Source organism: Zosterops lateralis (assembly GCF_965231275.1).
Source record: "Zosterops lateralis genome assembly, chromosome: 4".
NCBI classification, from domain to species: Eukaryota; Metazoa; Chordata; class Aves; order Passeriformes; family Zosteropidae; genus Zosterops; species Zosterops lateralis.
In genome coordinates this window covers 11,708,146-11,725,213 of record NC_139765.1, presented here as the reverse complement: position 1 = coordinate 11,725,213, position 17,068 = coordinate 11,708,146, and the positions used below count along the sequence as shown (strand labels likewise).

At 44.3% G+C, this 17,068-nt stretch overlaps 1 protein-coding gene across 1 annotated transcript; it reads left to right on the top strand.

The window, feature by feature from the left end:
* The first annotated feature begins 6,970 nt into the window (after positions 1–6,970).
* On the top strand, positions 6,971–15,968 carry GABARAPL1 (GABA type A receptor associated protein like 1). The gene is made up of 4 exons (XM_083858655.1): positions 6,971–7,126; positions 10,741–10,819; positions 11,865–11,983; positions 13,308–15,968. The coding sequence occupies exons 1-4, from the start codon at positions 7,037–7,039 to the stop codon at positions 13,371–13,373; spliced, it is 354 nt and encodes a 117-aa protein (XP_083714781.1). The 5' UTR covers positions 6,971–7,036; the 3' UTR covers positions 13,374–15,968.
* Positions 15,969–17,068: the final 1,100 nt, after the last annotated feature.

The window sequence follows — 17,068 nt, the reverse complement described above, 5'->3', positions numbered from 1 at the left end:
TGCTTTCCTATAGTATCATTTATTAATTCCTAATGTTGCTGTCAAAACCAGATCAGTTGAAGTAAGACCACTTAAAACATGCAAGACATTTCTCAGACTGAATAATTTGTGAGTCTCTCCTGGTCAATACAAATAATGCTGAACCATCCAGAAATATTAATGAAATTGGATGAACATAGGTATGGCCCATCTGTAAAACCCTGACCTAGGGAGTCAGGAGAAGGTGAGTGTTGAATGACATCAGTGCTGTCTCTACCCTGGCTTCAGCACATAAAAACATTAAAGCAGAACAACATTAAATATCACATGATGATTCATTCAGCCATGAATAAATTGCATGTATATGCTCATGTTGATATGAAGGCACAGTCATATCTTTTTTAAATGCCTGCATGGCCCTTCCTGCTGAAGGACCCAAATTCCCACTTTAGTTAATATGCTGGTCTTCTTTCCTGTGAAATACAGAAAATACAGTTATTTTGTAGATTAGAAGAACAAGGACAATGTTGGACAAGGTCCAACATAGACTAGATCCCAAACATGTTTAAGAACCTAACTGCTGTTGAGATTACAACCACAGAATATTTTAGAGAAGGTTGATAAAATAGCTTCAGGGATAGAATAAAGCTAAAATTGAAAACCCAAAACATCTTTGATGATGCCCCAGACCTTTACCAGTCACAGAAATTTTGTATCTAAATGAATTTATTGCAAATCTTGGTTTTGAGGTCACAAACTTCTTCCTAAACTGTCTAGTCATAATTAACTGTATCATTAGCAAGAGCAATGATATTCCATTATTCCATTCCATTAGCAACTGGAATGGAATAAGAAGTGACATATAAGTTTATGTCCCTTCTGCTATTACACCTTTCTTCAATCTTAGAATTTTAGAATGGTTTGAGTTGGAGGGGACCTTTAAGATCATCGAGTTCCAACTCCCTTGCCATGGGCAGGGACAACTTCTGCTAGACCAGGTTGCTCAGAGCTCCATCCAGCCTGGCCATGAAATAATAATAATAATTATAACTGTTTGTGGAACACCTGTTAGAGTGACCTATTTTATCAGCTGCTCTCTGAAGTGCTGTTCAGGCCTGTCTTCACCAAGCTGCAGAACATTTCCTGGAAGGCTCTTGTTTACTCCACAGTAAAAGCCTGAAGCCAGCAGAGACATTTGAATCCCCTGAACATGTGTCAAGTGCTGTCAAGCCCAGGAACTCCCTGGAAGTCTTCACAGTGCTTTCCAGGGAGAACATTTAGCTCATCCTGCCTGCAAACCCTGAGCTGTTCTGGCATTTAACATGTGATGTTCACTCTGCTCCACAGGGCAGCAATTCTGCCTAAAAAGCCTAGTGCAGGAGCAGTCATTAAAGCATCTTTCAATTCCTGAAAGCCTTTCCTGCAGTCAGGCTCAGCTCTCTCTTAGAAAGGGACTCAGGACTGGAGAGACAGACTCTTTTCCTTCCTGGACTGAATTCTTTTGTCCATGTGAAACAAGGATTTTACCTAAATTTCCTAAAGCACAAGTTCCAGTTCTGAGGTCAAGACCTTTCACACAATGTTTCCCAAGCAGTCCCAGTGCTGAGCTGCTCCAGTCCCTTGGCTGCAGGACAAACTTGCCCAGCTCATTGTGCTACAGGAGCCCACAGCCACACACTTGACACTGGGGGTTCAGCCTAGACTGCAGCCAGAGCAGCACCTTTTGAGTGGTTCCTCATCCTTTCTCTTCTAATGCTAACAGCATTGGATCTCTAGGCACATGCACACATTCCTTCCACTAATCAGGATTATTCCACAAATCAAAAAAGAAAAAATCAGCATATGGTGGGTGGTCCCTAATGATGGGTGGTCCATTGCATTCTTGCTACAAAACAGCATTAATTGCAAAATGGCATTGTAATTTGCAGTCCCATTAACTGGTCACTTTTCACAACCATTAAGTTTATGTATTGGCCACCAAAGATTACAATATTCAACTAGTTGTTTTCATGTCAGGGGGTCACCCTTCCCAAAGCCCCAACCTTTTCCAGTTCCTTAGGACACAACCCAAAGGGGAACCCTTTGGGATCCCTTGTCTTGGGAGCTATAAAGGTAGCCCCACTCTCATATTTACCATCTTAGGAAAAAAAAAAAAAAACAACTTTTAAAACATTTTACAAACTTTCTACAACCTCTTACAATCTTTTACAATGCTTTACAACCTTTCCCAAAACCCGAACAGGTGAACATTTGAAAAACCTCTGAGCCTCACACTGCAAACTTTCTATTAGTGCAACTTATGGGCAGGAAAAATACCTTCAAATAAAGTACCTTAAGTAATGTTGTATTCTTTTTCCCAGAAAGGGCAGAATGGCCTGCTCTCCAGACCAAGAAATGGGAAGATCTCCCCAAAAATATTTTAGTGTGCAGTGGTGTGCTGACAGTTCCTCTGGTCCACTGAGTTGGCACCTCTTTGTCCCATCTGGGGGTACCAGAAACTGCCACCAAAACTGGGAAATAAACTATTCAACCAGTTTGTCAGGGTAGAAAGTCAACATTACTTTATTCAGTGTTAGGGTACATGGGGATAGCCCCACAGAACATGGCAGTTATCAAAACCTTTAACTATTTATACATTTGAGCTAAAAAAAAAAAAAAAAAAAAAAAAAAAAAAAAAAAAGAAACTAGTGTTCATTGGCTTACAAGCTATGTAGTTCTCTTCATTAATTAGTATTCTATCACCTATTTATTACTTCTAATGCTAATTAATCCACCCTTTTTGCCTTTTTTATTATTTATTTCTTTTTCCCAGATAGAGACAATCTCAGTAATTGTATTTGTTAGTTTCTCCTTCATCTCCAGTTTCTGTCAGTGTCTTTGTGGTTTATAAATTCTGCATTCTTTGTGTCCCAGTCTCAACAAGAAATTTCTCTCTCCGGTCTAAGAGCACTGAAGCACGTCAGTCTCTAAATTTGTAATTAGATTTTCTAACACATGGGCATCACCCATAGCTTGTCTGTCATCCCTTATGCATTTCATGGATTAAATCTCCTTAAAGCAATTTTCCTCCCCACACCGCTGCACAGGCTCCTTATAAAAGAAATATTAACTTGTTTGCTAACAGTGCCACCCTTAGGTTCCTCTAAAACACGGAGTACTTGAGAAAAACCGGTTTTCAGAAGCATCCCAGGGGCCTCACTGTTTTTGTTGCTCCTTTGTTTTCACAGGAACAGTGATGCCCCTCCCCAAGAGGTCACTCCCAATCTCTGGCTGGAACAAAGGGATCGCAAACTCTACTTTGCAAGTCAGGGCTGTTGTTCTTTACTGCTGCTTTTGATCACGCAGCAATTGTGACTGTGTTCCTTCATCTCCTCATGACATCATTTGTATGCCTTTAAGCAACTTTAACTGAAGCTGGGCCATACAAGAAGTATGGCAAGAAAGAGCAGATTTTTTGTTTAAAAAAAATAAAAAAAAATAATAATAATAAAAATAAATAAAAATAGTAGAAAATAGAGCAGCGAGACAGCAGCCCAGCATGGACAATACAGAGTGCTTTCCTAGAGGAAAGGAAAACATTTAGACAATTAGACATTGTTTACTGGGAGTGACTAACCCTGTGCCCTCATCCAAGATCAATGTGCCCGTACTGGCTCGGAAGGTACTACAGATCCAGTGCCAAGGGACACTGGTGACCAGTCACAAGGGATATTGCAGAGACACCAGGCAAGGATTGTGCCATGGATGGCAGCGAGCAGATCAGAATCACAAGTGCCTTCTGGTATGCCATCTGTGGTTTAATCACCATCCAGACCACAAAGCACAAACCACAACCTTCCTGACAAAAGAGACTTTGGTATGGAGAGTCCACACTAAAGACTTAAAAAAGAAAAGCGAAAAGAGAGAGGAGAGGAGAGAGAAAAGAAAAGAAAAGAAAAGAAAAGAAAAGAAAAGGAAAGGAAAGGAAAGGAAAGGAAAGGAAAGGAAAGGAAAGGAAAGGAAAGGAAAGGAAAGGAAAGGAAAGGAAAGGAAAGGAAAGGAAAGGAAAGGAAAGGAAAGGAAAGGAAAGGAAAGGAAAGGAAAGGAAAGGAAAGGAAAGGAAAGGAAAGGAAAGGAAAGGAAAGGAAAGGAAAGGAAAGGAAAGGAAAGGAAAGGAAAGGAAAGGAAAGGAAAGGAAAGGAAAGGAAAGGAAAGGAAAGGAAAGGAAAGGAAAGGAAAGGAAAGGAAAGGAAAGGAAAGGAAAGGAAAGGAAAGGAAAGGAAAGGAAAGGAAAGGAAAGAAAAGAAAAGAAAAGAAAAGAAAAGAAGTCTGTAAAGGCATAAATTACCCAAGGGGAGGTAATAATGAAAGCCATATCCATGGGAGTCCAGAGTTTTAAGTCAGAGAACTGTATAGTATGGCACAGGCTGCAAACCCCGCCTCCAAATTCTGTGCAAATATTTTTGTCTCCCGCTCCTGTGGCTGCAGCATTGGCAACACTTGGGAAATCTCTTGTGGAATGTACTCACATGACCTGCAGACACAGAGTACAGTACGTGCTCAGAGCTGTTCTGACACTCTAGGTTAAGAAAAAATATATATATTGTTTTGACAGTCTGTGAAGGACCACATTATGCTGGCAGTCCAGGATAGGAAAATTAGCCAACACCATTTCCAGTTCCTCCCTCTGGCAAACGAATCCAGGGCGTGGGGCTTGTCACATGCCCATGGGCTGACATTTTAACAACCCTAAGTCAGATGTTTAGGTGTTTGTCACTGCTTGTGCATGTATCATCTTCCTGCCTGTTTTGCCAGTGACGTTGTTGTTATTATTGAAGCTGAAGGAGAGAGCTGGGAATTCGATGCGTGACAAAGTGGGGAAGCAGGAGGAGCGAGTCCTGGGGCTGAACATTCACAGCTGCACCATCAGGGCAGGGAGAGAGTTCAGTCAGGGGATCTGCTGAGGAGAAGTCACCCAGCAATCTGCTCACAGGGCCATGTCTTTGCATCAGAACAGGGCAAAACCCTGACACTTCTCTCCGATTTGTCATGAGAAATTAAAACCAGGTCTGGTCTTAGCTGCCTTGGGAGCAGTCCTGGGGATAAAACAGCAATTCACAGGATAAGAGGAGTTTGAGATCAGTCTGTTTAAATTGCTAGACTATGTTGGTGGCTTAGGTGAAACAGGCTAGAAAACTTCCTCTCTTTTGTCCTTGAGGAAGAGGCATCACTACAGACCCTCAGTACACTCAGCAACTGCTATGCTGCAGACAGTTAGGAAGCAAGGAAGCCAAACACAGGCTTTATATAAAAGTTTAATGCCATGAAACCAGAATTTTCTGTGGGTCTAAACCCTGGGGCTCCTACAATCCTAGCTATTTGCTATGGGACTGCAAAAAATAATGCCTTCCTTCTGACTCACCCCTCTGAGCTCGTCTGACACTACGTGGCAAATATGGGAGAATGTTTACGTGTCCTAGGACAGACAGAAAGTTTCCTGTACAAACCTTATGCACATGGACAAGGAAAGCTGGGACACGCTGGCTGGTGACATTCCCACTGTGGGCTGCTTTACCCTTAGGAGATTTGGGCATGTACCTGCTGGAACTGACCATTAGCAGGAGGTCACACTACCCCATACTAAATAAAAGTATTTAGTATTAAAAAGTAATAAAAGTAATAAAAGCTTAGAAAGTAAAGGCCCTGCCAGAGTTTTTGCAGATACACTTCCAAAATTCATCCAAAAATAGGTGTCATTATTCAGATGAGAAATATCACACCCCAACACACATTTTCCTACCCCTATTCTCAGTCAAAACACAGGGCTCAATTAGGAATCTGGATCTTTTTACCTCTGCCTTTGGTCTGGCCCTGAAGAATCACCTTATGCATCTGGCTGTGCCACCCATATTCTACTACAACTAAAACACCTGCATAGGAAAAAGATCAGCCTTGGCAAAATCCTGCTTCCTCTGGGTAAAGTAAGCAAAGAAAAAACAATTTAATACAATCTAATTCATGGTCCCCAGGGTAGCAGCAATTGATTTTTGTCCTGATTTGAGGATGCTGAGCCATTCATTAATACCTGCACTTCTGCTGAGCAGTAAATAATTGTGAGTCCATCTCCTCCTAGGGGAAAAAAACCCAGATATCGTGTCAGTTGAGTAACTGGGCCGAAACTGTCTCTCTGTTTTGGCTTGTTTGCAGACAGTTACCTTTGGCGTGTCTGCACCGCGCATCTGCTGTGACACATCGCGCGGCACGCTTCCTGCCTCCGAGATGCTGCAAACAAGGCACTCATCCACATCCAGCAGCCACAGGTTTGAGAACAAACCAGTTGTTGTTGTTGCTGTTGTCACATCCATTTGGACAAGCAAGGGCATTCAGGCCTCACCCGGGGAGCCCCAAGCCGTGTCCCCACAGGGCGCTGGGCTCGGCGGGCGCAGCAGTGCGGGCGGATGGGGCGCTGTGGATGGCAAACGGCGTCTTGCGGCCCTTAAACAAAAAAACCCCCAAAACCTAATAATAATAATAATAATAATAATAATAATAATAATAATAATAATAATAATAATAAATTATTAATAATACAAATAATAAAAATTATTATTATTAATAATAAAATTAATAATAAAAAAATAGTTTTAAAATATTTGTTTACATATTGCCGGGCAATAAATCACTGCAAGAACAGAACGCGCCGAGCTGGAAAGGACGCGCCCCTCCTTGTCCCCCCACTCAGCTCTCCCCGTGACGTCACAGGGCAGCTCGGGGGGAAGGGGGGGGGACACCTCCGCGTGACGTCACGGCTCGGCGGCGGGGGGGCACCTGCCTTTGACGTCATAGCGCAGTGGGGTGGGTGCCCGTGACGTCACAGCGCAGAGGGCTCGGGGCGGCCCCAGCCCGTGACGCGGCACGGCCCGAGCCGGGCGAGACTGGGCCGGGCCGGGCCGGGCGGGCGGAGCTGTTTGCGCAGCGCCGGCCGAGGCGGGGGCGGAGGCAGCCGCAGCGCCGCCCGCAGCAGCAGCAGCAGCAGCAGGAGAAGCCGCGGCCGCGAGCAGAGGGACAGCCCGGCGCCATGAAGTTCCAGTACAAGGAAGACCACCCGTTCGAGTACAGGAAAAAAGAAGGGGAGAAGATCCGGAAGAAATACCCCGACAGAGTGCCCGTGAGTGCGCGCTGCGGGGCGGCCCAGGCCGCGGGCCCGGGCTCGGCCGCCTTTGTTTTCCGGGCCGCCGCTCGCCTCGTTCTGAAGGCGAAAGGAATGAGTTTAGTACAGATGATGGTGATCGCGCTGATATGATTCAAATCCCCGGCTGCTTTTCTCCTCAGTGCAGAGCTGGGGCTATTTTTGCTGCGGGAAGGGCTGCGGTGTGGGTGGGTGGGTGGATACACCTTTTCCCGGGATCCGCAGTCGCTCCACAGGGAACTGATCTTTTCCTGGCTGCTGGGGGGGAGTGGAGAGGGAGCTCACCCTTGTTCCTCTGGAAATGGAGATCAGCGAGTGCGTTAACCGGGTACTTCTCATACTAAACATGGGCCCCATCCGGGTCATCTCATACCTCCCTGTTATTTTTATTTTACTTCATCTTGGCTTGTCTTTTCGATACAGCCTTGCTCTTCTCCTTTGCATACAGAAGAGGATATACATATATAGAGAGAGCAAGAAAAATGATACTTCTCAATTATTTTGCCCTCCTGTTTAATCATCCAGTGGAGAAAATGTCATTTGGAATGCAAGGTCATCTGGCTAAATTTTGCTTCCTCATTCTTAGGCCCCTTTGGAGAGCCTGAGGGAAACTTCTGAGTTAATAATTCCATAGTTATATTAAAAAAGAAATGACAAATCTTATTAAGTGTAGAGTGGTTTTTTTCCTTTTTTAAATAAATATTTTGCAAGGATTCTTTTTTTTCCATCCCCACTGGAGAGCTCTGCCCTAGATTTACTGCACAAGTGTACCACATTCAAAAAAACCTGGAATCCCCTGTAAAACTAATGACAAAGGGAGAACAGTTACACTCCATGTTTTCCCTGCAGGCTAACTGCATTTTTTATCTTGGGAATGACCCTCAAATGGACTTGAAAAAGTTTTTAGAAGTCAGTATTTGGGTGCCTTTGTTTTCTCCGTTTTAGGGAGGCCTGGCATAGCATAGGTTGAGCACGGCAGGAGGTCAGCTTGAAGTGTCTGGGGTTGGGTGTTTATGATGAGGGCTCTGTAGGTCTGGCTTGAGACAAGGTGTAAATTGAGGATTAACGTGGCAGATTGCACAGCAGGCCATGGCAAAGGTGTCAGGAAGAGCCGTGTGGGGAGCCCAGGGTGAGGCCCAGTCTGGCAGGAGGTAAAGGAGGTCAGGATGGGGAGGGGCATCAGCAGAACTTTGTAAAGAAAACCAGGACCAGATTAACAAGGTGTGCTGGAGGCAAGGATAATTGGAAATGATGCACAGCAAGGCCCAGATGTGAGTTAGGAAGGATAACCTCTTGGCAGAGCTGCATACAAAAAAATGAATGCAGCACTGTGTTCTTCACATCACTTCTGTGTCTGCCCTTCCTGACAGCAGGATCCTTGAGGATGTAATCCTTTTGGCTGCCTACGCTGCAGTGCCATGATACATCTCTCAGCATTTTGATGAGATTTTACTGCCCTGCATTATCCCAGTCACCACTAAACAACAACACAAATGTGAATAGTCAGTATTTCTACCCTTAGGATTTTCCTTGTAGGATTTTTTTATGTAGGTGAAGGGTTTAGTGCTTCAGAAGAGATAACCTGCATTATCCAGCAGACTGATTGCAGTTGCCAGTCAGATTAGCAGAGCACCTCCATTCCTTCCCAGTCTCTTTGCAGGAGGAGAATGTCTCTGAGGATCTCTTGAATCAGTGCTGATCTGATTTAAATCTTTCCTAAATCTTTCCTAGGGGCTTAGAAGTCCCAACACACACCTCATTCTCATAGGCATGACTTATTTTCCTTGATTATCTTATGACCTGTCTACAATCCCTCTCCTTCCCCCTACCCCAGGTGAGGGTAGTCACAGCAAGCAGTTGGGTTTGTCAGTAGTTTTTTAAATTGCAGGCAAGAACTAAAGGTTTCTCCCCAGTGCAGTTCATTGTTTTAGATAGTGCCTTGTTTGGCTGTGCTGGTAAAAAATGTGAAAAATGCTATTGCTGTTCAGCCTGCACCTGTTCAGTGGGATTGTGGTACTGTCCTTCCCTCACAACATTTACCAGCTGCATCTTGAACAGAAATGCACCTCCTACCCCGAACTGCCTGAAGGAGCTTGAGTGCCTTGTACTGACTTAGGTACTTGAAAGTCTTGAATTAGCTGAGGCTACCACGTTCCTATTTTAAAATCAAACCTGGAAATTTCAGGAGGTTTGGCTGTGTTGGCCACATTAAAGTGGAGCACAGGGAAAGATGTCCTAGTTGGTACCTCTCTGGTGTGAGATATTTTAGAGACACACACTCAGCTCTAGAAGCATTCAGGTTAGCACAGCACCATGTCCAGGCTAAATACACCAAGCTCGTGATAACATTTTGTTCTGGGGTTGTGTCTCACTGGTGGGACAACATCATTTTGTTTCCAAAGCAGGCTTAGTTCACAGCAGCTCAGCCTTTTCTCTTACACAACAGCTGTATTTGCTGATTTGGGTTGCCAAAGAGCTATGGGAGCATGGAACCCTTAGAAATTAGTCCTACAGTGTCTCAGATGTAGTATTTACAAGTATAAGTCTAAGGAAATTAAAAAGTTTAGGAAGTTCAGAAAATGCAGCTTTAGGTTTATTTTAGGTGGTCAGAACAGCAAGCCACATAGATTGAAACATGATGTATGTTTTACCAGTTCAAAAATACATACCACAAAAAAACCCAGAAAAACAACCCCTGCGGTTTTTTTCTGCACAAACACAGTAGTTCCAAAGGTTTCAATGGAAAAAGAGATCAGATCACTTTGGAATACTTCCTGCTTCTGAGGTAAATATTTTGCCTAGCTCTGCTAACAGAAATTATCTTTTTGACTTTAAAGCTGCTGAGCTTTGTGTTTTTCTGTGTTAGAATATAAGGAAATCAGTGTTTTGTGTCAGAGGTCTCTGTGGGTCCAGTTGCCCAGAGGGCAGGCTGGTTTTAATTATTGTATGTTTTTATGATGAAGGAAGTGTCCATGGCTATGGGAAATATGGATAATAAACTTCAAAAATATGAATTTCAGAGTAGGCGATAACTCCTGAAGAACTAGAGATTTTAAAAAAATCCCCCATGAGCTGCATTTTCTCTTTAATTCTTTGCTTCATTCTAGAGCACTTGGTATTGGTGAAAGTAAAAATTAGGATGTGGGACTACTGGGAGTAGGGCTGATTTTGTGCAAGGCAGTTTGGAACTGTAACCTGGAAACAGTTTAACTTAACTTGTGTTCGTGTATTAGCCTCCTGACAGCTTCTTCACACAAAATTAACCTGAATTGGGAACATCAAGGTGCCCTATTTTTTAATCAGCCATTATGGTTTATTTTTATGTCTGTTCTGGACTCTTTTTTTCACTCACCATGCTTACTGCTACAGCCCTGGGCTCCCAGCACAGCTATTGGGAGTGATTTTGTCTTCTGTTCTTTACAGGTCATCTCACCTCTGTGTTCTTTAGGTTGTGTATTTGTCACAGATTAAATACCTAAAGGCCTGGTAGCACCATCAAAGGCTAATATCCTTATCCACTGATGCTTTTTGGACCATTTTGGTTAATGATACTCATCATCTGTTTCTCACTTTCTCTCTCTTTCTCTTTCCAGGTAATCGTGGAAAAAGCACCCAAAGCCAGAGTACCTGACTTAGACAAAAGAAAGTATCTCGTGCCTTCTGACCTCACAGGTAACAGTATCTACCTCCTTTCTTCCTCCTTTCTTCCTCCTTTCTTCCTCCTTTCTTCCTCCTTTCTTCCTCCTTTCTTCCTGTGAGAGGGTCTCAGAAGTGCTTTTTACTGTGCTCAGCACAAGGAAAACCTCCAGACAGGCTCAACATCTCGTTTACCTGCTGTCCTTGTTACATTTATACCTTATAGCCTGCATTAAAACATGCAGAATTCTCTGAGGTCTTTTGAGGTATCTCACTGGCTTAGCCAGTGTGTCACAGCTGAGTTCTAACCACGACAACAGTGACTAAATTGTGTATCATGAGCAGTGTCATCATCACCAGTCAATGATGGCCTAGCTGCAGAGTTGCCAGAGGCTGTACTCTTGTTGCAGAAAGAGACAAGTTCTTGCAATAGTCCCACCCTTTTCCACCCCTGTGGCTGTAGTCATAGCTGCAAAGTTCTTTTTCTGAATGGTCATGGTGATTTTGAGTGTGATTACATCTGTTTTTATTTAAGAACGTGAATGAGTTAAAGGAACAGTATTTATTCTTCTTATAGTATTTAATGGACTGTGAGAAACTTTCTTGTGCAACATAGTTCAAGTAAATAATAAAAATCTTCTTTTTTTCAGGAATGGTTTAACCATTTACACCAAGGCTAAATTCTCTAAGTTGTCTTTGATCTGTAGGGTTTAAAGGTTAAACTAGTTAAACATCTTCCCACCAATCCTCTCAGTAGAGCATTTTATACCACAGTAGGTGAAGTGTGGATTTAGAGGGGACATGGCATGAGGTGTGTACCTGAGAAACTACCAGCTCTGAGTAGGAACAGGATTGGCTGTTCGTGTGGTTAAAGTCATGAAGTTACTGCTTTCCTCTACTGCTTTTTTTCCCTGTATTGTTCATTTTCCCCTACTTTTTATATACAGTGTGTGACTTCTACCACCAAAAGAAACCATCCATGATTAGGGTTAAAATACAAAAATAAACAGGAACAACAACAACAACAAGAAACCCTCCAACATTTCCTTAAGCATCTAAGGCATTTTTTGTTCCTCTCCAGTTGGTCAGTTCTACTTCTTAATCCGAAAGCGGATCCACCTGAGGCCGGAAGATGCTTTGTTCTTCTTTGTCAATAACACCATCCCTCCCACCAGTGCTACCATGGGCCAGCTCTATGAGGTAAGCCTGCCCCTTTTCTCTTGCCTGTTTTGGCAAGAACAGTGTCTAGAAGTGTCAGTGGTTTCAGCCTGGTCACAGGTGCCTGAGCACAGGGACTCTCTTGCCCTGAGCTGTATCCCATCACCTGGTCAGGGGAGTTCTGTCCTCCAGTTACGAGCCTGGGGAGCCTTATCAATTCAACTAGTTGTTTGCTAGTTGAAAGGGTTGTGGCAAATAGTTACCCCAGCAGTGATATATTGGTCCTACTGCTTTAACAAAGTATTGAAATAAACCACTTCGTTTTCAGAGGAAGGATTGGGGCTGGGGAGGGCAGAGAACATAGGTTTCACTGTGTATAAATAAGAGATTTCCTTTTAGCCAGTAAAAGTAAGTAAAAAGCCAGTGAAAGGGCCAGTATCACTGGGCATCCATCTGTCTATAAATACTTTCTGAAGGAACATTTATTCTTTGTCTAGAATTACTTTTTCATCATTTGTACTGCATAAGTGAAGGTTGTGTAGGATGCTGTGAGCACTGCTGCCCACTATTTCTACTCAGCAGTGTTATTTGATCAACCTTAAAGGCATATTGGATGCCCATATTTCTCAGTTCTGTAGCCATTATATCATGGGTGGTTTGCAGCCTGGATTGATTTCTCCTTGATTTCTCCTTCTGCTGGGTGTTTTAATGAAAGAGCTCTGGTGGGGTGCTGTGAGCCTGTCACTTTTTAACAATAACTGGACACTTCATCAGTCTGTGTACTGATAAAGATAATAAAAGATAACACAGGCAGGATGCTTTCCAAATCTGAACACATCGAAGGAAGGTGTCTAGCTGTCCAGAGCTGAGGTCAGATCTCTGTTGCTGGCTCTCTGCAGAATTTTTGTGTCAGTGTAATCACTTAACATCTCAGCTTTACTGCCCTTATGTAAAACAGGACTTAGAAATACAGCCACTTGTCAAAGCATTCTGAAAAATTAAAAATACCATCTAGAGGTGATTTTAGACCTGTTAAATCTGTCCAAGTCTCTATCTTAAGACCATACCACTGCTGAGATACTGGTGAACAGTCAGGGCTGTTTCTGTTCCATGCTTGCAACACAGCCTGGCTGTGGCTCTTCAGGTAAATTCCCTGTGTACAGAAGTGTGTCCTGCCTGTGTGTAGAAGCAGAACTGTGGCCAGAGTTCTCTCTGGTCTTGGGAAGTGAAGCCTTCAATGTAAATGCAGAGGAACAGTGAAAGGGAAGTTATCTGCTCATGTTACAATGATCTCAGGGTTGGGCTTTCTCACATGCAGTGAGTTTCCAGCTTTGGCTCCTCACTTTGTCCCTTTGTCCCCTGGCAGGATAACCACGAGGAGGACTATTTTCTCTATGTGGCCTACAGCGATGAGAGCGTCTATGGCAAGTGAGCAGCAGCCCCCCAGGCATGCAGGCTGGATGGACTGATGGAATGGATTGGCAGGGAGGGGGTTGCTGGAGAGGCAGGAGGAGGATGCATGAGAAGAGAAAAAGAGATCTGGAAGTGAACCACATGCACAATGTCATCAGCTTCCACGCATTAATTATAACCATTATTTTTTAAATTGAGGGGAGTCAGGGTAGGGGGACAGGGTGAACTTGAAAATTAATGAGAGGTTCCACACTGGGGGTTGGGGAAACTCCACTGTTCACAATTCTTCTCTTGCCACAGCTGGAAGTAGTTAGTGCTGGAGGCTGCTAGACAAGCCAGTGTAGTGAAGCTCCAGGAGAGTGACTGGGCAGGATGGCCATTTTCTTGTAACCCTTTTATTTGATGAAGAAGGCATGCTGTGTGTTGTACACTGACCTTGTCCTGTCTTGTCCATGGCTCCTGTTCAGTGAGCTGTGAAGCCCTTCACTCTGCCCACACAGGGCTGTCCTGTGCTGACAGTCCTCATTCAGCTGCTACCTGTGAATTGTTCCAGGGTTATTGTGTTTCCCATCAGTATTATGAGGGCTGGTAGCTCTGTCCATCAGTATTAGAAGGGCTTACTCTGAGGGCTGGGAACTCCTTAGCTGTAAGACATGAAGGTTGGGTAAAGGAAGGAAAGATTCTTCAATTTTTTTTTCTCTTGTTGCTTTAATTGCAACTGCTGGACAGAAAAATGACCCTTTTGTTCTTTTCAGTGTAGTCAACTGATAAACTCATAAGCACAGGGCTAGAAAGGACCTCAGGAGCCCTCACCAGCTCTGAGACAGGACTGAGTATCCCAGACGTGTTCACCGTGGCTGCTCATCACTTGTTCTAACTGAACTTCACTGAGGAAGATCCTGGAGGCTGCTGAGATTGTCTGTTCAGTTCCTAGCTAGCCTACAAGTGAGATTGCTTTTCTTGATACCTAACTTTAGTCACCCTTGCTGTGCATTAAGGCAACTAACTACTAGTGGTCTTGTTTTTGGTGAACACAGAAAATTATCTATCAGTGTTGTCCTTGTAGCAGTCTTCTGCAGATTTGAAGATGGCAGAATTCCTGTGGGTTTAGCTTTCCTTTCCATCTTGTCTCATCCTTGTACAGCCCTTGCACCACGTGCACAAGTGTAGGAAATCAGTCACTGCCACATGTGTTTTGCTGGCTTTTTGTGATGGGGTAACAGCGCCTCTCTGCTACAAGAGGGGTTATTTTAGGCTTGAAGGGAAAAGGGAATAGGTTATTTGTAGATCTTTTTCTTAAATTATTTTATTTTAAGCCAGTGTTGTTCTTAGAAGGGTGCCAGATGGGTGCTGTCCTGTGCAAGCCTTATGCTTTCATGCCAAAGCAGTTCCTTCCCAGTGGCACGAACAGTAGATTTTCCCATTACTGCCATAACTATGATGAAGGAATGGGTCTTGGAGAGTGAGATGACTTTCAGGAAAATTCTGGGGTCTTAATTAAAAATCAGAGAACTAGGCCTGAATTACTGTAAACATTCCTACATTTAAGAGAGGGACCAAGAGGGAAGAAAAGAGAAGGATTAAGAACACAGGTGAATTCCAAATTAAGTTGAAGGTGTTTGCTCATTTTACTTATCTGTAAAGTTAGATCACTGTTCCCTGTATTCTTCAGGAATGAGAAATCAGTATGAGTGCTCCTCTGAGTGTAGGGAACAGGAAATCAGGTTTCAGCCTTCTCTGACTGTTGTAATATGGAGGTGCATGAGGCAGGAGAGCTCATGGGAATGTCAAGTGGGAGTTACTGGCAAAACTCTGTGAAGGTCAGGGAGGGCAGCGTGGTAAGGCAGGAGGGTTACTGCCTCTGTGGGGTGGAAAGTACCAGAAGAATGGGAGAGAAGGGAGGAACCACAAAGGATGCAGACAGAGAGTCAGAACGGGCAGACAGAAAGTGAGGGAACAAAGGATGATGTAGGTGGCGTAATATCCCCAGTATTACATCCTGAACTTCAGGTTTGCTGTTCATCCTGTGCTCATCTGGAATAAATGTGTTAGGATGAGTTGTACCCACTGCCAACTTAGATAACTTCAGTTTCTGCCTGCACTGCTCAGTCCTCTCTTTCAGACTCACTCTCCTTGAACTACTAGGCTCCCTTCACATCCTTTTGGTGCAAATCTGCACCAATCTTGTTTTAGGAAGCTCTGAATATTTTGAAGCAGAGAACAGACCCAGGAGGCTTTCTGGGATAAAAGAAGACACAGGCAGATGGTGTGCATCTCTCTGCTGCTGTCCCACTTGTTCATGCCAAGCACGTGGCTAAGCACACTCAGGGGAGAAAAGAGGGTGCTTGGCTTTGTGTTCAGTCCTCCCCTCCCGCTGCTGGGTTTATAAATGACACGTGGGACTAATCACAACTGTTTGTTACGTGTAGAGTTTACGATTTAATTTAGTTCTTTTACAGTTCTTTCAACTGAATTGTGGCATTTCTGTTCTTGTGCTAGTATTGTACAAGGTAATGATGGTAATTTTTTTGTGTTGGTTAGCTGCAGGTTCTTGTAAAATAAAGTTCAGACTAGAGCTTAATCAACTTATCAATAAAGATGCATTCGAAAATCACAGATTGGTCCAAAATGGGTGACTAGCATTTCTTCCCGATGTGGCTTACGAATAAAGGTACAACTTTGCCAGAACTTTTGCTGCTACTTTTTCCCACAACCTCAGGTTTACTCTGTCCTGTCTACCAGGACAAGTCCCATCTCTCCTATTTTTGGTGGTATTGTCACATACACACCTAGCTGTGTCTTGCCATGCCACCAATGGGAACTTTAATTAGACCTGGATGATATGAGAAAATCTTAAGATGCATAATGATACACTGATGCATTTTCTGCCATTTTAAGGCCCTGAAGAGTTATGGGGCCTCGGGGGCCATCACCAGCCCTGCCTGTCCCTGCCACACACCTTGAGCCACCTGTCCTGATGCCTGTGGTCTGGGAGTGTTTGTATCTGTCCTGGTGCTGTCCCTGTCAGCCCCTCAGGACTGTGGGCAGCTGTGCTGGCACTGCTGCAGCAGGGCTGGGCTGCAGCTGCCCTCCAAGCCCACCGAGACCCTGCCCTCAGCCCTGCCAGAGGGATTCCTGTCTTGACATCTATGGATAGAGCTGTCACGGCCTCTGGCTGTGCCCCATTGCCTCTGGTGGGTGCAGTAGGACAGTCCCATGTGCTGTGCCAGCCATGTCTCTCATGGAGCTGCTCATGTTTCCTGTGTCAGCACAGCTGAGGCTGAGGTGGAACTCGCCGTGGGAAGAAGTGGGAGAGACCCAGGGAATCTGCCATGCCATGAAGCCCTCTAAAAGTAGGAGAGTAAAGGTAAGGAAATCTGGGATTCTTTGGAAAGGAAGCCTGTGGTAGTGACAAATGAGGCTGCTTTTCTTTGTGGATATTTGTGTGTTGAGGGGGAAGGAGTCCTGCTGGCAGCTGGCAGAACCAGCAGGTGCCATTTGTTCAGCACCGTGACACCAAGCCAGGCTCTGGCAGTGTGTGAAGAGGAAAGGGATGCAGGCTGTCATCTGGAGAAGCAGTGACAGACGTGCCATTTCCTGCCCCTCCCTCCCTCCTTCCATGTCACCTGTGGTGTGTGTGGGTCCCTCCGGCTGAGGGGGCAGGAATGGGCCATGGGGATGCTCCAGAGGGACCATTGGCTCCAGGCCTGGCAC